At 55.6% G+C, this 18,981-nt stretch overlaps 2 protein-coding genes across 2 annotated transcripts in view; one reads left to right on the forward strand and one right to left on the reverse strand.

Moving 5' to 3' along the window:
- The window catches only part of NXN (nucleoredoxin), a 53,404-nt gene extending 38,968 nt beyond the window's left edge, over positions 1 to 14,436 (forward strand). Inside the window, exons 3-8 of the mRNA XM_059829335.1 lie at positions 541 to 674; positions 1,087 to 1,187; positions 1,740 to 1,846; positions 7,666 to 7,845; positions 10,561 to 10,685; positions 13,275 to 14,436. Of these exons, the coding sequence (XP_059685318.1) occupies positions 541 to 674; positions 1,087 to 1,187; positions 1,740 to 1,846; positions 7,666 to 7,845; positions 10,561 to 10,685; positions 13,275 to 13,457 (830 nt within the window). The 3' untranslated portion in view covers positions 13,458 to 14,436. The remainder of the gene's footprint in view (positions 1 to 540; positions 675 to 1,086; positions 1,188 to 1,739; positions 1,847 to 7,665; positions 7,846 to 10,560; positions 10,686 to 13,274) is intronic.
- Positions 14,437 to 16,721: 2,285 nt separating this feature from the next.
- Positions 16,722 to 18,963, reverse strand: MRM3 (mitochondrial rRNA methyltransferase 3). The gene is made up of 4 exons (XM_059829391.1): positions 18,695 to 18,963; positions 18,122 to 18,366; positions 17,540 to 17,707; positions 16,722 to 17,345 (listed from the first exon to the last, which is right to left on the reverse strand). Exons 1-4 carry the CDS (start codon positions 18,961 to 18,963, stop codon positions 16,783 to 16,785), a joined length of 1,245 nt encoding a protein of 414 aa, XP_059685374.1. The 3' UTR covers positions 16,722 to 16,782.
- Between the last annotated feature and the right edge of the window lie 18 nt (positions 18,964 to 18,981).

The raw sequence follows: 18,981 nt of genomic DNA on the forward strand, positions 1-18,981 counted from the left end.
TAGCTGAGTACATAGATTGATTGCTCCTGGGAGCTGGCAGCAGATGATTTGGAGCATGTGTTTGTGTGTACGCACACATGCTTGCTTTAGGGTGCAGAGGGTTAGTCTAAGTGTAGTTTATATATAGTTTTTTAAAATATATATATAAACCCAATCTTTTATATATCTATACAGTTTTATAAATAGATAAATAAATAAATAAATAGTTGGTTAGTATCAGTATAAGGCAAATAGTCTGACTGCATTCCTGAGCACATACCACCTTGCCCGCTGTTGTTAAAACAAACGCTGTTGATAAGGAAAAGAAAAAGGCACAAAACCTGAGCAGGCTTTGTCAAGCCAAAGGTGCTGTGAGTCGAGCGAGGGTGCAGCCTACCTGTGAGAAAGAGGTGGCCCTGGCTCTGGTGCAGAGCTTGGCTTCTCCATATCTTTGCAGAAGGTGGGATGTTTTTTTTGGTGGAACTTTTCGAAACTGTAAATGCTGCATCTGCATCTTGCTGTTTTGTGTCTTCTTTCCACCCTCACCTGACCCCTCTCCAGGTCTGGAGTTCCCGTGGGGGCCAAAACCCTTCAGTGAAGTTGTCGCTGGCCCTCTGCTAAGGAACAATGGCCAGACGCTAGACAGCAATGCCCTGGAGGGCTCACATGTTGGCGTCTATTTCTCTGCGCACTGGGTGAGTAGTAGGTGCTTTGCAGAGCAGTGAGAGCGAGCTCGGGGGGTGCTCTGGGGATCCCCCTGCAGCTCTTGCTGCAGAGCTCTGTGGGAGGGTAAAGACCTCCGGCTGGTTGGTGTTGGACCAGTTAAGATGCTCCAGTTGTTCTGGAAGAAGCCGCAGCATTGAAGTGGCCTGTCATCCTCAGCTGGCCCTTCAGAAGGGGAAGAGTGGTCAGATTTTAAAAATGGAAGAGGTTTTGTTGGCAACTTACGGGCCATAAGCCCCAGCCACGTTCAGGGCTGCTGCCCAGCACTCCAGCAAAGATGAGGTCATACCTGTCTTTTCATGGTCCCTAGGTCATCTGGACCTGCTGGGTGTGGGTCTGGCCCTGTGGAGGAGATGACGTCCTTATGCATGTGTTGTTTTGCAGTGCCCACCGTGCCGAAGCCTCACAAGGGTCCTGGTGGAGTCCTACCGGAAAATCAAGGAGGCGGGCCAGAAGTTTGAGATACTCTTCGTTAGTGCAGACAGGTAAGGAAGCACTAACACCCTGTGCAGGCAGAGCTGGCTGCCCCCAAGCTGGGAAGCTATGAGCATTTCTGGTTTGATTTGAGGAGGAAATTTGATTTGGGGTAGAGCAGGTTGGCTCTGGTATCAGAAAGGCTGCCTGAGTCCTATGCCTTCTGCCCAGCAACAAAGTGCAAAGGGGAGTTAGCAAGGGCAGCAGTGGGCTGAGAGTAGGCTCTGTCCGTGGAGCAGCTCTGTATTTCGATTTGTGGCTCGTGGGTCTGAGGTCTGAAGGATGCTTGAGCTGCTTCTGTCACTATGGGTTGACATTCAGATGCCCCGGAGAGTTTGAAATGTTTTATCAGGAAAAAATGCACCGTGGACCCCTTCTTGAGGGACTGAGGGCTTTAAATTTGGTGTAGCGCTTCCCAGGTTGTGTCTGCCAGCAGCCCTTACCGGTGGGCTTCAGTGGGAGGGATAAAGGGCTTTGCAGGCCAGGTTTTTAATGAGAAGAGGCAAGAGCCTGGTGGGCAGAGGGGCTGTACTCTGGATTCCATGCCTGTTCCCCTTGCACAGGTCAGAGGACTCCTTCAAGCAGTATTTCAGTGAGATGCCCTGGGTAGCTGTGCCGTACGCCGACGAGGCCAGACGGTCACGCCTGAATCGACTCTATGGCATACAAGGTAGGAAAGGCTGCGCTGATGCACAGCTTTCCTTTCTGCTCCTTTTGTTGAATATTTGTAATGTCTTCTCTTGTTTAACTAAAACAAGAAAACAGCAAAGCAAAGCACAGTGCCCCAGGCAGAGCTGGTTCATGTTTCTGCTCTCCACAAACTCACATTCCTACCACCTGCCAGGCAGGCTGTTAGTTGAAACAGGACTTCCATAAACAACCTAATTCTTCCTGGAAACTTGGAAGCTGTTTTTGGCTTGGATGTTTTTTGCCTAATTACAGATTTATTTATTTTGCTTTTTCTTGAAGGTTTAAATTTCATTTTCTTGCTGGTTTATGTAGCGCAAAGGCAGGCCATCGTTCTCTGCAGAGGCTGAGGAAGATGGCATCTGGTTTATGTTAGTGACATGAATTACAGAAGAGTGTGTGTTTGATGTAAACCATGGCTTTGCCTTTACTGTACGTGCCAGTGCCAGAATTCCAGCAGCCCTGGCTGCTCGGAGGGGCAGGGGAGAGGCTCTGTCTGTCTGGGTGGCTTCAAAGCATCCTGAAGACGATAAAAGCTCACAGCAGCCCTCCTGGGGACTGGCACCTTGTTCCTGCAGGGGACAAACTGCAGCATAGAGGCGTGCAAGATGACTAGCTCACAAGGAGGTCTTCTGTACATGCATACAGTTTCTCCCTGTGGTTAAAGGGTCTTGCTGCAGCATGCCTGTTTCTTACCCATTTCCATGCAGCAGCAGTGAGGTGGGCACAGGCTGGCAGAGCGTTAATGCAGTCTGCAGGGGAGGAGGAGTGTTGCCAAAGGTGGCCAAGGGCCTGGGGAGATTGGCAGGAGAAACAATCCCTCCTTGGGGTTCTCTCTGAACACCCCTTCTGGGGTGAGCTCAGGTGCCATCGCTCAGCTCTGTTCCCTGACCTTAAACCAAGAATAACCATTCACCTGCTTTAAATAGCCATCAGTTTGCTGCTTAATTACCTTCCCATGAGGCAAAAGCTTTCCAAATTCATCTGTCTTTTCCCCGGCCCGCTCACAAACCTCTCCAGTGCTGGTTTCGGCTGAGCGCTGCAGGATTGCTGCCAGTTTCACTGGGACTTTCTGTAAATAAGGTGTCCCGACATGGATACTTGAGCACCAGGCATGCTGTAGCCAGGGAAACAGTGACAACAGCTTTCACTCTAACTCCAGCTGCTGGCTCCTTAAATGTCTCTCTTCATTGTGTGCTGACCTGAAAATGTAAATATTTGCTGTTCCCCTGTGCCCTGACCCCCTTCCTCTGCCAGGGAAGCTCCCATATTACCCCCGCGTTTCAGCTGCTCTCCCAGGGACGCTGACCCTGGGATTTGGGCATGTTTGAGTGCAAACCCTTCTGCTTCTCTATCATGATTTTCCTGTAATGTGGGAACCTCTCCACAAGGATGAACTGCGATCCCACGAAGTGGCATTGAAATGTGGAGGCAGGCTAATTTGCACCTTGCATGGGAAGCATCGCTGTCCACCTCCCTCCTCACCCGGGCACCGCACAGGCTTTGCGAGGCTGGACTGGGCTCATGTTTCCCCACCGTGGTCTGGGGCGGATGCTGGGGCACTAGGAGACGAGGGAGAGGGCTGGAAGTGAACCCTCGCACCGCTCCCCAGGAGCTGTGGGTTGTTGTTGACCCCTGCACAGGCAGCGACTTGGGATCCTCCCCAACGACTTCGGGGCTGCTTTGCGTGAGCGCAGCGGGCGCCTGCCTGTTTGCAGTCAGGCTTTTGCAGCAGGCTGCTGCACCAGCTGTAGAGAGAGCTTTCTTTAAACAGAGCTAGATGTCGTGGGCTCAGCTCATCGCCACCAGTGGTTATTCCACCTAAATGAAAAATTGGATCCACGTAATCTGATCTGCCTTTCCCCAAATGCATGCTGCCAAGCATCTTTGAAGCCCTCTGTAACTGCATCTCTGGGTGCTCCCTTCGGAGCTGCACCTATGCACCAGCGAGAGCGTGTAGCTCATTCAGTGTCCAGGTTACCATCCTAGTGGTGCCTTGGGTTGTGAGCGCAGCATGCAAGTGAGGTGTTTTTTCCGCTGGTTTTTGTAAGGTCGGGAGCTGAAACAACAGAAGAGCTTGTCTTCCCCAGCTGCTTTAAGTTCCTGAGTGGTGGAAAGTAGTAAGAGAATCAAATCTCTTGTTGTTTTAGTCCTGTGTTGGCCCCTACAGCGTTCAAAAACTCAGTGTAAAATGTAAGTTGAGTTATTGGCCTTTATTTGGGTTTGCTTGAATGCCTCTATTCATAACCCGTGCGCAGTCAGTGGACTGTACCGTACCCACCTATATTAAATTGCTTCTGGGTGCAGCACTGTCTTGAGAGAGAGTCGTGTCTTGTGTCGTGGCTGCTTAGAAATAATTCTCTGTTGTACGTGCTGCTCCCGTTCTGCGTGGTCCTGCCTGAGGTGAAATCCCCTGACGTTAGCTCTCATTCCGATGGGAGGGGGAGCGGAGATAAATGTTATACTCGGGTGGAATTGCCCCTTTTTTTTGCATATCTTATGAGAGCTTTTGGGTTCCTGAATATTCCCTGTGGACTCCACGGTGGCAATTTGGGATTTGCAGTCCCTTGGGGGAACTTCCAAAACCTGTTGTTTCCCCTCTGCCACGTGCTTTAGCCCAGACACCCACAGGTCACTCTCGCAGCCCGGCTGGTGGGAGCAGCCTGGAAGTCACTGTTACGGGAGGTTTCTCGTACCAGGTTTCTGGAGCTTTCTTCTGAAAAGGTGAAGAAACAGCAATAAAACCCACCACCCGTCCTGTGGTTGGTGTATTCTGAGTGTTTGCTTCACGTCAGTTTTGGTTACTCGCCTAACAGACTTAATGCAAATGAGATTTCCATGTCAGATAGGGGTTTTAATATATAAATAAGTAAATGTATTGCCAGGTTCGGTAACAAATCATTTGGCCCCTGTGTTTTCATAAAATGCTAGCCCCGTGGGAACCGAATCCATTTTCTAATGCATAAAATCAAACTGAGCCCGTCTATGCTAATTCTCATCCAAGCTTATACAATATTCATTGCAGAGTGTCTGATCTATGATTCTTCTTGATAAGTAAATTCTGGTGTTATGACTCATGGCAATTACTAAAGCCCCCAAAAGGCACTAAAATAACAAATAGTGGCTGGGATGAGCGGGGAGGGGGGGCCGAAGGGGAAGCATCGGGGTTAGCGGGTGTGAATAAGATTAAGGACAGTTCGCCTGGAAAGACAAGGCTGATCCAATGGGATGCCACCATGAGCCTGGTAAGGCTGTGTCCTAACCCCAGGGCCCCAGAGAGGGATGTGCAGGAAGGAGACAAGGCAGCAATGCTCGGGACCAGGAGCAGATGGGTCACAGCAGCCTCAGCCTTCGCCAGGCGAGTCCAGAAAGGAAACCAGAGCTTCGTGGCTGTTGAGAAACCTCTGATGCTGAGTAAAAGGTGCAGGGATTGACCCAGCACATGTCACGTACCTCCTAACAGACTGAAAACCCAGCCCCAAGTTTTCTGATGTGTTACATTTTCCAAACATGCTGAACCCAGGATGAGTTATCTTAAAGACTCTTGTTTTCTGAGTCAGTTTTGTATTTGCAGTTGGAGGTTTCAGTGGCTCAGTGCTTTGGGGGGTATGTGTCCGCATAACGCAAATCAGATAAAGTCTGAATGCTTTGAATAGTGGATGAAGTTCCCGATAGCCATGGGATCATGCTCAAAACGATCTATGTCTAAATTTGGCCCTTAATTTTCCCAGATCAGCAAAGCTCGTTTGAAATCTCTGCCTTGGTATGCTGCGTTGTTCAGGCTGACTGGCGACAGGGTGAACTCATGTTTCTAGCCTGTCCCTCATGTATAATGCAGGTCTGGAGAGGACGGAAAAGCAGACATTTGGAACGGGGTTAGGAATCGGAAATGGATCAAGATCTGAGTCATGTGGGATGCTGATGACCATGTGCTTCTCCTGGCTTCAGTAGTACTTTGTGCCTTGCAGGACAGGGCCAGTCTCTTTAACCCATCCCTGCCCTAGAATTATTTTGAATACCAGCAGGTACTGAATAAGCCTTTTTGTGATACGAAATGGTTTTCTTGGCATACCCTTAGGATTTACAAGCCCAGCCATCGGGCACGTTCCTGCGCTGCTGCTCTTGCACCAGCCAGGAACGTGCAGCCCTGGCGCACGGGGAGGAATGTGAGCAGCGCTGCAGGGCTGGAATGAGGGGAATGCGGCCGCTCGCCTGGACCTGCAGGCAGGCGTGGGACAGACAGACAGCGTGTATTTCCTAGAGAAATGCCTAGAATTCAGAGAGCTTCTGAGTAACCCACTGTCATACAAACATGAGAGCACAGTGCCAGGAGTCCGGCAGGGGCAAGCACACTGGGTCCCTCCTGCTCAGAGAATGGCTCTGCGGGATATTTCTAACAAATGAGCTTTAAAATGAACCTTTGGATGAGGGCAGGAGGATTTGAGTTGCTTTGGTTTGCCGGTTGTGATTTGGGGGATGTTGCTGGGTGAAGGAGGAGATGCTGAATAGCGAGCGGCTTGGAGCCCGGGTGGTAAGAAGCAGACAGCAGCATGTGGCACTAACACTGGTCACTTGACCTGTCTCTTGGGGCTTGATCCCAAACTCTCCCCTCTTCCTTCCTTGTGGGACTTTTCTTTGTCTCCTTGATGAGAGAGGAATGGTGTGCTTTCCAGATGCAGTCACCGACATGAGCCGCTCCTTTTGACTCTCCCGTGACCGTTTTGTGGCCGGAAAGCCTGTCGGTGCTTTATCAGATGGGACGGTCACCAGCTGGTGTCCGCCCTGCCTCACGCCGGCCTGGACGGGTTTGAATAGGTGGCTTGGGCTACATCTCTGCTGCAAGCATGTTTGTCTCCCTTTTGCAAGGGCAGCAGCCAAGCAAGGTGGATGCCAGGTTCGTTTGCAAGTGTTGCATGCGTTTTAGCGGTGTGACAAAGTCTGTTGGCATTAGTGTGTATGATCCTCCTTCATCTCCACTTGCAGAGGTGTGTGCTTTTTTTCGGGCATTCCTGGGGGCATCCATGGCCCTGAGCATTAAATCACTGTTGTTAGTGCTAGTCTGGGGGCCTTTCCTCCACCGGCAGTGTCGAGTGCTTGCCTCGCCAGGCTTGGGTGGTGCGAAACAGCGTGCAAACCAGGTAATAATAATAATGTTCATGACTTGTCGGATGCATCCCTGTGCTCTGGAAATGGCTGGGTGGTTAGCGCCGAGGAGGGGTGTTCATGGAGGAGTTCGTGGCTGCAAAATATATGGCATTCCTTCTGGGAAGGAACACGCCCTGCTTCCTGGCTGCCGTTTTCTGCGTTCCACCCTGCAAAAAGGTTTGAGTGTGTTCCTGTGAACCAGGGACTGGGCTCTTCCAGCGGCAGCCGCGTCTTAGCACTGGGGCAATGGTGCCTGCGGGGCAGCGCTGCTCCCCCTTGCGCGCAGGAGGCAGGTCTGTCCGGCACTTTGCAAGAGGGAGCTTGCAAGGAGGATCCGGTGCAGTACGGTGGGGTTTGTTTCCAGGAGCATCAGTGTCAGACAGCAGTGACCCCTGCCTGCACTCGGTCAGGGAAGGGCAGGCAATGCCAGAGCTGTCTCCCAGCTTCCTGCTTTGGCTGCTGAATTACAGCTCTCTGCTAGGACGGAAACAGGATCCAGGGACCCCGTTTCCCACACTGTGCTGAGCTGTGGAGAAGCAGCATGCTCACTGGGCTTCTGCCAGAGCCGGAGGCGATAGGAAAAGGCCTTTCTCCCCACGCCCTGTCACTGGCCGGTTTGCGCTTTGGCTGATCCCCCTTGTTTTTCTTTCGTCGCAGGCATCCCGACTCTCATCGTCCTGGACTCCAAGGGAGAAGTGATCACGCGGCAGGGGCGGGTGGAGGTGCTGAACGACATCGAATGCCGCGAGTTCCCCTGGCATCCCAAGCCTGTGCTGGAGCTGACGGACTCCAACGCCGTGCAGCTAAATGAGGGCCCCTGCCTCGTTCTCTTTGTAGGTATGGAGCATCGCTGCTTTGAAAGCAGAGCCTGTGCTCAGGAATGGGGCTGGGCTACCTGCCAGCTTGGCTGGAGCTGGCCACGGGGCTGAGAACCTGCCTCCAGTGGTGACAGTGTCCATGGGAAGGGACATCAGCCCGTTTCCATCACCAGGAGCAATGTTACGGGGTCCAGAGAGGTCATGGGGAGACAGAGGTCCCTGTGGAGTCCCCTCGAGGGATTCAAGGGGGCTAACAGACCTGGAGCCTTGCCCGTACCAGAGAAATGGGCTGCTGCAGCTCGCGGGGGTTTGCCAGAGCCTGCCTGTGTCCACTGGTTTCCCGCAGCTCCAGCCCAGCCACCTGAGGGATGTGATGAAGTAGCGATTTGCAGTGGAGAGGAGCTATCGTATCAAAGATGGTTCAGCAGCAGCTGTGGAGAGGAATGCTGATTAGGTGTTGGGGAGTACGAGAAATACACTGTCACGGCTGGTGGTGGTGGAGATGGGAGAAGACTTTCTAGAGCAGGGACTTCAGGCACACGTGATGTCCCAGAGGAGGCAGAGAAGCGTCTCTGGGAGGGATTACAGCTCTGTGCTGGAAACCACAGCTTGGGTCTGGAATCCCTGGGCTTAACAGGGAGAACAGTCAGAGGAGCCTCTTTCATGCTCTGCTGGTCCTTGGGTATTCCCCCTGTGGGGCGCTGGCTGCAGGACAGGGCAGGCTTCTCCCCAAAGTTCCTGTCCCTCTTCCACTGCTAACCCACACATGAAGCTCTGCCGCGGTTGGAAACAGCCTTAGAGCTCATCCAAAGCACAGCTGGCTCATTCCTCATCACTTCCCTGCCAGCGATGGATGGTTAAATCAGGCAAGGGCTGTGGCTGGGATGAGCTACGCTGCGCTGCGGGAGGAGCTGCACTGCAGGCTGAGCCCCGAGGGGGCTGGGGGCAGCAGAGGAGTGCGTGCAGTATCCTGGGGAGTGAGCGAAGGGGTCCTGGGCTCTCGGGGGAGGCCCGACTGCCCTTCTCAGAGCACGTCTGTCCCTTGAGTGGTCTGTGGAGCAGCGATGGGGATTTGCTGAAGAACCCCCCTTGCCCCCCTTAGCCTGTCGGGGTTGTGCAGGGGGCCTGGCCCAGGGCAGGGCTTGTGTCCTGCTTCCTTGCATGCCATTTGTGAGCAGCACACCCTTCTCTGCAGCGCTGATAACATGGCTCTCGCTCTTTCCCTTCTTCCCTTTCAGATTTCCTTTTGACCCTGATTATTTATTCAGCAGAGCCCAGCAGGGGATGTGAGTGCAGAGCCAAAAATACTCTCCTCGTGCAGGGAGGACTGGCTGGCCACGCCAAGCGTGATTGATTGGGGCGGTGCTGCAGGCCTCGGGAAAGAGTTATTTTTATCTTGCTCTGAGCAAAGTTTTTCTGTCACCTTGCTGCAAACAGCTTGTTGGGAGAGTGCTATCCGGCCAGTGGCTGGGTCTCTCGCTCAGCGCTTGAGGGGATACGCGGCCTTGGTGAAATCTGCTGGCGATGTGCTGGGGCAGAGATGAAGCTGGTGCTGCACCAAGGCAGGCACCGGGGATGGGGGCTCCTGGCCAGCCTGTGTCCTGCTGGGACACCCCCCCAGCAGACTGATGCCTGCACTGCACGGGTAGCAACACCCCCAGGAGAAGACAGGCTTAGCAAGAGCCAGTTGTGAATAAATCCTGACTGATCTACATCCGTCCCCAGAGAGGTTAGGGCGAGGTTAGCCAGAGTGTGCAGGGCTGCCTGGAGTGCCGCCAGCAGCGGTTGTTTGTAGAAAAATCAATCCCTGCAGACACCCCACAATTCTACGTATTTACCACTGTCATGCACGCAGGACAGACCCTGAAATCCAGTGTGCAGTGTCTCTGGCATCTCCTGCTTTGCTTGGAGAAGCCAGAGAGGAGGACAGGGATGTGTGGAGCAAGGGCAGAGAGCGCTTCGGGCACGGGCATCTCCTGTCCCAGCCAGGGGCTGGGTCTGTCATGTTGGGTGGTTACATCGGGAACCACGAGAGCTGCACGGGCTGCACGCGATGGGGAGACCAGGGGCCTCTCTTCTGCCGCCTTTTTTTTTTTTTTAATGCTAAAAGTTGTCCCCAAATTGAAATCATTTCATCTCGATGCTGCTCAAGGACGCAGTCTCTCCTCTTTTCAGCTCAGTATTTGAACTTCACTGGTGGCTGGCGTTTGATTGATGTTGCCATCTCTTTCTACTCTACTTCTGTCAAATCAAAGCTGCCTTCACAGTGCTGCTGCCGTGGAGGCTCGAGCAGAGAAGCTGCCGAGCAGCCATCCCAAGGCGGAGGGATGGTGGGTGGCGGGCAGGGGTGGCAGGCAGCCTCAGATCAGCACATTTGTTTGGTCTTCAAAACAACCCGATGCTTCTCAAACTGCAAAGTGGCTTTTTTGTGCCTGTTTGTCCCTGAGCTTTGGCAGCGGCACCAGGGAGTGACCGGTGAACTATTTGGGGAGCAGGAGCTGCTCTTCTGTTACGTGTTTCCCTGTCTCACATGAAAAGCGCATTTCAGCTTCTCCCTAATTGCTACAGAGCAGCGTGGCTTTGAAGTTCGCACTGTGCATCCGGGCTCTGGTTTCCTGCATGGTGGTGCTGTGGGATAGAGCTGCCGGCGCCCGGCCGGTTTGCATCTGTTTGATCCTAACCTCCTTTTTGCCTTGCCTCTTTTGTTTTGTCTCCCCACCTCTGTGCCCTGCAGATTCAGAGGATGACGGAGAGTCAGAGGCAGCAAAACAACTGATTCAGCCCATAGCTGAAAAAATCATCGCCAAGTACAAAGCCAAAGAGGAGGAGGCACCGTTGCTCTTCTTTGTGGCGGGCGAGGTAAGCGGGAGGAGAGCACAGGGCTGCAACCTGCTGTGTCTTCGTATGAGCACTGAGCTGGGTCGGGTACCACTGTTGCCACTCTTCAGGTGGGTAAACTGAGGCACAGAGCTACTGCAGCTAGTCAGGGACTGCGGAGCAAAGCCAGACCCAAGTCCTGGCTCAGTCCCCTGTACTCATTGCTGGATATTACTTCTGGCAAAGGGGTCGCAGGTGCATTTGCTCAGAGGTGGAAAAGCCTGATGGCAGGTGAGGAAGATGCTGGGGACAGGCAGAGAGGGGCTGGGGGAGGTGGGAGGGAGCCACCAGCTGCCCCCTCGAACCCTGAGGCTGCACAGGGAGGAAAGCTGGCTGGGCAGGGGCAGAGGAGCCAGGGTTTGGGTTTTAGCCTGGCCCAGCCGGTGCTGCCTTCCTCGGTGAGGTGCTGCTGCCCTTCTTCCTACCCCAGGAGAGGGCAGGGAGGCTCCAGCCGCTATCCTAAGGGGTGCCTGCAGGAGGCAGCCCCGATCCTGCAGACTGGGCCTGTTCCTGTGCCCTGCGGGTGATGCTGGACAAAACCGCCCCTGGGAGCAGACAGGAGCTGCTCGGGGAGCAGCGAGGCGGCATGGGGCTGTGCTCCCGTTGCTGGCCGCAGCAGAAGCGTCCCAGCTCCACTCTGCCCTGCCCTGGGGCTCGGCTGGGCATGTCACTGCAGCATTCACCTGTCCCCCTGTGCAACGAGGGCTGCTTCCTGAGCTGGCCACGCTGTTGGTGGCTGGGATAGTATTTGGGGCATGTGCAGGCTGCAGTGCTCGGAGCCAGGGATCTGCTGAAGAGAACGGGAAATGGGGAAACGGGGCTTCTGGCCTGCCTTCCCCCTGTGCAGGCACTTTTCCCTGCTGCAGGCTTGAAAACGAGGAAAGTTTCGTGTAAGGGTCAAAAAAGCTCCCAGGCCCACTGGGGCCTGTGGTTCCCCTCCCTAGGCGTTGCGTGCTGCAGCTGCTGTGCGGCCATGCGCCTGCTCCGTCCTTCCAGGCTCACGTCACAGCCGCAGCATGCTGCAAGCAGGGCCCTCCAGAGCCGCCCTGTGCACAAAAGGGTCCCCACTGCCGCACCCTGGCCCCCCCTGCCAGGCAAGCCCCCACCGTCGCCTCCCACAGCCCCGTCAGCCCCCTTCGGGCAGGCGCTCCCGCTCCCACCGCTGTAATGGGTCTCCAAGCATCCCAGCTCAGCCCCGCGCCCCTGAATAAACCCCTTGTTGGAAAGGCTATTTTGGGAGGGTCCAGGACCTGCCCCCTCCCCCAGAGCCTGTGAAGCGTTTTCCTCCCGCTCGCCGGCTGTAGCTGAAACATTGCCGCTATTCATCTGGCTCCTGACATCCCTATGGCGGCCAGGCCGAAGAATGGGGAGCGTCCGGCACGTCCCATTCATCCGTCACCTCAATAGCCAGGAGCGCTGGCCCCGGGTCTCCGCTGACCCCCATGCACAAAGCAGCCCAGCCACGGCCGGAGCAGGCGCCTCCCATTCCTCTCCCAGCGCCGTCTGGGCCAGTTTTGCATTGATTAAAAATGGGTTTTGGTCCCTCTGCAGGGATCAGATAAAGGACGAGGCATCCCGACACCTGGGGTGGGAGGTGGGAAGGGTGGGGGGTGGCCGAGCGCCCCAACCCCGAGGCGGCAGGCCCAGCCCCACTCGCCCTTCCCCGCCACGTGGTCCGGCTGCGCCAGAAACCCCTGCAATGGAAGGGGAGGCGCGACAGGAGTTACCCTGCCGACCGCCGCCACGCGCTGCAGAGCCACCAGCTGCTAACCAGATTGATTGATTCCTATTACTGCCCTTGGAAAGGGGCTCGGAGGAACGCCCCGTTTCGGATGCTGTGTGTTGTGGGCTTGGCTGGGAGTGGGAGATGAATCGCCCCAGCGCCAGCTATTGCATTGCACAGCCTTGGCAGAGACAAATTCTTTTTTCCTCTTTGCCCAGAGGTGTGCTGTGCCTGGCTGAAGGGTGGGCAGCCTGCTCCCCCTGCAAGCAGCCTGCTGCTAGGAAGCCATGCAGCTTTTGTGCATGCCTTCAGACCCTTGGACCTGCCAGTGGGGTCTCAGTGTTGGCTCAAAGCACAGGTCTTTGTCCCATTCCTGTTTTCTGGTTTGCTTTGGGCGTGCACCTGGGTCCCTTCGGCATCCGTCCCTGGTGAGCGGCGAGACCGCGGCTGTGCTGGCAGAGGGCTGGCGAGCCCCCACGTTCAGAGCTTGCCCCCAGCTCAGGAGCTGCAGATGCCGAAATCGCTCCTGCCCCAGAGGCTCCAGGGTGGCTGGGGTAGCGGGTCTTTCCGAGGGTGCTGGGAGCTATGTCCTGTGCGGAAAGGGTTGGAGGAGTGCGTGGTCCCATCCCAGCCTGGGATAAATCAGCCCAGTTTGGTTGTGACACAAACCACAGGCAGGGCAGGCAGCAAGGCAGGTGCTGCCTGCTGCACTCATGGTCCTGCAGTGCTGGTGCAAGGCCCAAGTGCTTGGTATTTGTGGGCTGGACCACGGTGTGGAAGCAGCAAACCGCTCCTGGTTGTCCTGGCTCTGCTGATGGCTCTTCTCTCCCTCTCGTTTTGGCCTCCAGGACGATATGACCGACTCCCTGCGGGATTACACCAACCTGCCCGAGGCTGCGCCCCTGCTTACCATCCTGGACATGTCGGCCCGGGCCAAGTACGTGATGGATGTGGAGGAGATCACGCCCGAGATCGTGGAAGCCTTTGTCAGCGACTTTCTAGCAGACAAGCTAAAACCTGAGCCCATCTAAGGGGGCTTCTGCACCAACAGACATTATTTAAAACTAGGTCTCTTCCGCTGCTCGTGGATTCTCCAGCGTGTCCTCACGCCCGACCCAGTATCCAACCTTCTTGTGGTGCCTTGTTTTACGCAGTGAATCCTTCTCCTAAGCAAACTCCTTGAGATGCACTTTCAGCAGGGAGTCGTTGGCATTTGGAGACTTCGCTTGTGCTTCATGGTGATATATTCTCTAATAACCAGGCCAGAACTGTTACCATATTGTTATTTTATACACGGCACTAGCTAGCAGGCAAATCTTTTTGCATGGTGTTCTTCCCAACGTATGCATCAGGCAGTGGATGGGGTTCTTGGGGCTCTTTTCTTCTTCTTCTCCTTCTTCTTTCCTTTCCTACCACCCCTGCTGACTAAGTGACTTTGAGGAAGCAATAAGGAAACTGTCCCCTTTGCCCCTGGCCCATCCTCCTTTCCCATGCGAGTGTCCTGACGAGGCCGAGACAAAGTCTTAACTGCTGACAACTTCTGAAAGACCACGGTGCAGCCGAGCTCTTCCTCTTGGGGTTGAGACCCTTCCGGGTGGGTTTCCCACCTCCCACCCCAAACATCAACAGCCTTAGGCGGCGTTGGCTGTGCATGTTGGGGGGTCACCCGCCTGCAATGGGTGGATGTTCCCTCCCTCCCTCTCTGAGCCAGGAGGAGGACCACCATCGGGCTGCCCTCAACTCTCTTGTCTCTCCTTTGTGCTTTCCCCACCCCTTCTTGCCCCTTCTCTCTGGTATGAATTGTCCTCTCCCCTCTATGTTAGTTGATTGAGCTGTTTTTTGTAGGTGTGTCCCAAACGGAACGTTAATGGTGCTGTTCTTTAAAAAATAACCAAAAAAACCCAACAAAAAAAAAAATCGCTCCCTAACCCAAGCAGCACAGCCGAGCCCCTGAAAAGTGACATTGTAAAAACTGTACATGGTGATTGGAACTTTGTAATAAAACTGTTATAATAACCTCGTCCCCGGAGGTGCCGATTGCCGCGTCCCGCCGTCGGGGAGAGGGAGCCCGCCTGGGACCCGCGCAGCAGGGTCACAGCCCCCACCGCCCCGCCGAGGGTCTCCCCCGGCTCTTGCAGGTCGCAGCAGTGCCTGAGATGGTTTCCATCAGCGTCCCTGGGAGGGTGGTCTCCCGGAGCCGTGCGTGGTGTGTGCTGAATAGCGGGTGTTGTGCAAGCCACCGCTTGTCCCTTTCAGCTCGTTAGTCAGCGATGGCAGGGTTACAGCCTCTCCCCTTTTATCACTGCTGCAGCAACCCACCCTGGCAGGAGCTGGGAAAAGCTGCCAGCTCGGCAAGGCAGGAACTGTATAAATCCACCCTGTGTTTTGCACGTTTCAGAGGCTCTCGTGTTTGGTGGTGATTAACTGACTGGTGAGCTGTTGGAGGAGCAGCAGTGCTGCCCGCCTCACTGGTCCCTGAGCCAGGGAGGGCAGGAGCAGCTGGAGGGGGCTGTGTGTGGCTGGGCCGGGGGCAGGAGCCAGTGCGAGCACGACGGCAGCAGCATAGCGGCATTGGGAGCTGCGGTTTGCTGCAGCTCCCGAGGGGCTGGGCTGTGAGCAGCCCACCCTAAATTAACAGTAAATTGACTCGTATCCCCTTTACTGGAGATTTTTGAGGAAATGGCCTTTTCAGTGAGTTACCCATCGCAGGATTAAGGGCTCCTGCAGTGAGCTGTGCCTGGCTGGACTCAAGCTGCGTGGAAGCTGCTGAGCAGCAGCGTTGCCTCCAGCCCCCACTGCCACCCAGCACACACACCACCTGTGCTCAGCGGGTGCCTGCTCGTTTGGGGGCAATCGTGATGGGTTTGTGGTTTGAAAGACCACGGGGTCTGTAGCATTTGGTCGTGCAGCAGCGGCCGATTTTTTTAGAGAGGAAGAACCTGTATTGCCCTCCAGATGTTGCGGTTCGGGCTCCCAGCAAGCCCGTAAGCTCAGCACTGCTGTAGCTGCTCAGTAGGAACTGGAGCAAAAGCAGCAATTTTCTGGCTGAGAATTGGCTTGTTTGGGGTCAGTTTGATGAGACTGGGGCTGGAACTGGGCTCTGCAGATAGACTTGCTCAGCTGGAGCAGTTTCAGGCTTTAGGTAATGCTACTGACAGCACACCGCACACCTAGCCCGGGCAGCACTGTGCGCCGCTCGGATACAAGGGCTTGGGCATGGAAGGGGCTGAATCTCCATCTGCGGGTATTTCTCAAGCAGACAATATAAATAATTTCAATGTGATAATGGGAAACCGGAACCAGCAGAGAGTGGGCTGACAGTAAGTAGCTGGTTGTGCGACTCTCAGCCAGAGCAGAGGAGGCATTTTCAAATGGGCAGCAAGCCGGGTGGCAGCCAGCGCTGTCACAGGAGCCATCCATCAACATGCAGCTGCCAGCGATGCAGAGAGCGTTGTGCAGCCTGGGCGGGAGCCTCCAGCATGACCAGGGCTGTGTGGCACATCCTGGATCCATGGAGCTGGGTTGCTGTGAGCCAATTTGTTGCCCTCAGGGAGGCAGGGGCAAGCCTTGTGGTCTCCTTCCCTGGGGCCCAGCGCCCGTTCCCCTCCAAGGGATGGCCACAGCGAGTGGCAGTGCCCACAGCTCCTTTCCCAGCCTTCCCCTCCCTCATTCATAATTCATCAGCGCCAAGGCCCAGTTGCCAAGCGAGCGGTACCCAGGTGGCTGCACGGGGACAGACACCACCACCTCCCGGCAGCGGTGCGGTCGCGAGTGGCGGAGCTCAGACACCACAACCAGGCCGAGGGCCAGCCTGGCATGTGGCGGGCACCCACGGCAGGGTTGGGGTGCTGCTCTCATCACTTGTTAGAGCGTGGGGGTTGCGTAAGTACAGGCAGGACCCACTCAGGTGGCCGCTATTTGGCCTTTCTGACCCCAAAACCACTAGCACCATCCAGGCTGCACAACCCAGGGACGCGAGAGGAAGGACACATTGTCAGCGGCATCCTGGTCGAGCTGGCACAAACGCTGCTGCAGCAGCTGCGCCCTGACCCCACAGCAAGGGATCTGAGGCCTCCCCAGATCTGCTGGGTGAGAGAGTGAGAAAAGCCGGGCAGCGGGGAGCTGGCTGCCAGCAATCCCACATGCCGGCTTTTCCCTTCTCACTAGCATCACCCTGCGGCCAGAGCTCCCACAGGCTTGCCTGGGAGTCACGCACTCATCCAGGCACAGCTCCAACACTGCCAGAGCTGTTTAATACTCATTTACTGCAAACCAAACAGCCCGAGCTGCTCTTTTATTAACTCTACAGCATGCCAAAGGGAAGAGATGCTTCTTCAGCACCCAAACCTCAGCAGTTTAGCCCACTACAGGGAACTTCTGCCTCTCGTCTTCCTGCTTGTGCCTCTGCAGCAACTGTCTCTTCCCCTCAAACAGCACAATGCCAGCAGCAATAGCAGAGTTCAAGCTGTCCACGCCTGGCACCACGGGAATGACCAGTCTCTTCCCCCCGGTGCTGGCTGCGAGGTGAAGCGCGTCTGGACTCAGACCATGGGTCTCTCCACCGATCACCACTGCCACTGGAGTCTGTGTCCAGTTCTCGTAGTAATACTGCGCGGCCAGCTCTGGGACACAGACACCTGCCGCCCCCTCCTCATCTTCGTGCTCAGGGGCAGCCTTGGGTTCGGATTTCATAGGAGCTTTCTGGTTGCCAGGACCAGAGCCAGCCCCGCCAGCTCCCCTCAGCATGGACATGGTGTCAGCCTGAGTGCCTGGGTCTTTGTTGTCAGCCACGCAGACCTGGATACTGGCAGGAAGGTTGCTGGGAACAGATTCCCAGTCCAGGTTGGCGATGATGGGCAGACGGAAGTGAGCCCCCATGCCTGCACGGAGCACTTTTGGCTCCCATGGATCCACACAGCCTGAGACGGAAAGGGGAAAAAACAGCGATAGTGCAGCAGCTCCGAGCAAGACGGATTCAGTAGCTGCTGCCCACAGCAAACCATGTCTGGGCTAGGCACTGCTTACAAACTCTTGGGAACAACATCTTCAGGCACCTCTTATTCCCTGCCTTACCCCCAAACTAAACTTTTTTCCCCCAGGGAATGGCTCCTACCTTTGGTGAGCAGCACTTTCGCACAGCCTACTCCCGCTGCAGATCTCAGAATAGTCCCCAAATTTCCTGGATCTCGGATATTGTCGCAGATGAGGAGCAGTGGCAAGGAGCTGGTTAGCTGAGCGGCAGGGTAAGACATCTTGGCATGGTCGGGCTTGGAAAAGATCCCTGAGGAGACAAAAGTGCTGACAGGCTTCTGACTCACACACCCCAAGGAGAGGGCTGTCTCTGATTTAGTTGGCCTGAATCTCACTAAAGAGGTGCTGGGGAAAGCATTAGGAAAAGCACGGCTTAAAAGAAGTTTGAGAAGAGTTTGTCACTTTACAAGGAGAACTATTCCCATATGAGCTGGAGCAACGTGCTCTTAAAAATGAGCAGCAGCACCTTCAGTGTGCTCCAGGAGCCACTTTCACAGTCACCACAGCAGGCCAAATCAAAGGGAATTCTCTCAAATTATGCCACTTTTGCCACATTGCCAGAACGTCTAGGGGAAGGTTATGAAGAGAGAGTCATTATCCACTTACTAAGTGTGAAATAAGTTTTCCTTTGAGCAGTGTTGTGGCTGTTTCTAAGGCAACTTACCTATAAGCCCCTGAGGAGTTACGAGGTCAGACCAGCTCTTAATGTCTTCAAATTTCACCTTAACTAAGTTGGCTCGTTTTAGCTCTGCCTCAGGCAGCTCCTTCAGGTGCTCCACAGTGCTGAAGAAGAGAGTCCGCAGCACAGCTCCTGCCTCCAGGGCGTCCTTGATCAGCCTGTGACCCTCCAGCAGAACCTTCCCGTGATGATCCCGAAACTTCTTCGACTTGGCGATAGTCACCACTTTTCTGCGGAGCAGTTAATCAGAGAAAAGGGCCGTGACGCTAACACCACCTCCAGCCTGACGTTTGCCAGCTGCTGAGAGCCTCCCTCGGAAGCTCCCCCGGTATCTTTAGGCAGCTGTAACTGGCGTTGGGGGATCAGTCTCTACCCACCACCCCCAAATGTCGGAATTTGGCCTCAAATTCCGCAGATGGGACACCGGGCAGCTCAGGGGGGGTTCCACGGGGGGCTCAGAGCGGGGCAGCCCCGAGCACGGCCGGGCCCGCCCGCCCCGCGGCAGCGCTGGGGCCCAGCTCCCTCCCGCAGCGGTGATGCCCGCGGGCCGCGCCTCACCCCAGCCTCCTGTCACCGGGCGCCGCCTTCTCGTACCACAGCCCCGGCCCGGCCGAGCTCCGCTCCACCGCTGGCAGAGGCGGCGGCGGGGGGCGCTCCCGGGGGCTCTGCTGCGCCTCGGCCGCCGCGCCCCGCTCCTTCTGCGGCGGCAGCACCCGCACGGGGCTCCGCCGCAGCGCCCGCACCCCGCGCCGCCCCACCGCCGCCGCCTCCCCGGGCCGCAGCAGGCAGCGGCCCAGCCCCGGCGCCAGCTTCCTCAGCGCCGCCATCTTCCACCGTCACCACCG

This window comes from Gavia stellata, chromosome 25 (assembly GCF_030936135.1).
Source record: "Gavia stellata isolate bGavSte3 chromosome 25, bGavSte3.hap2, whole genome shotgun sequence".
Taxonomy (NCBI): domain Eukaryota; kingdom Metazoa; phylum Chordata; class Aves; order Gaviiformes; family Gaviidae; genus Gavia; species Gavia stellata.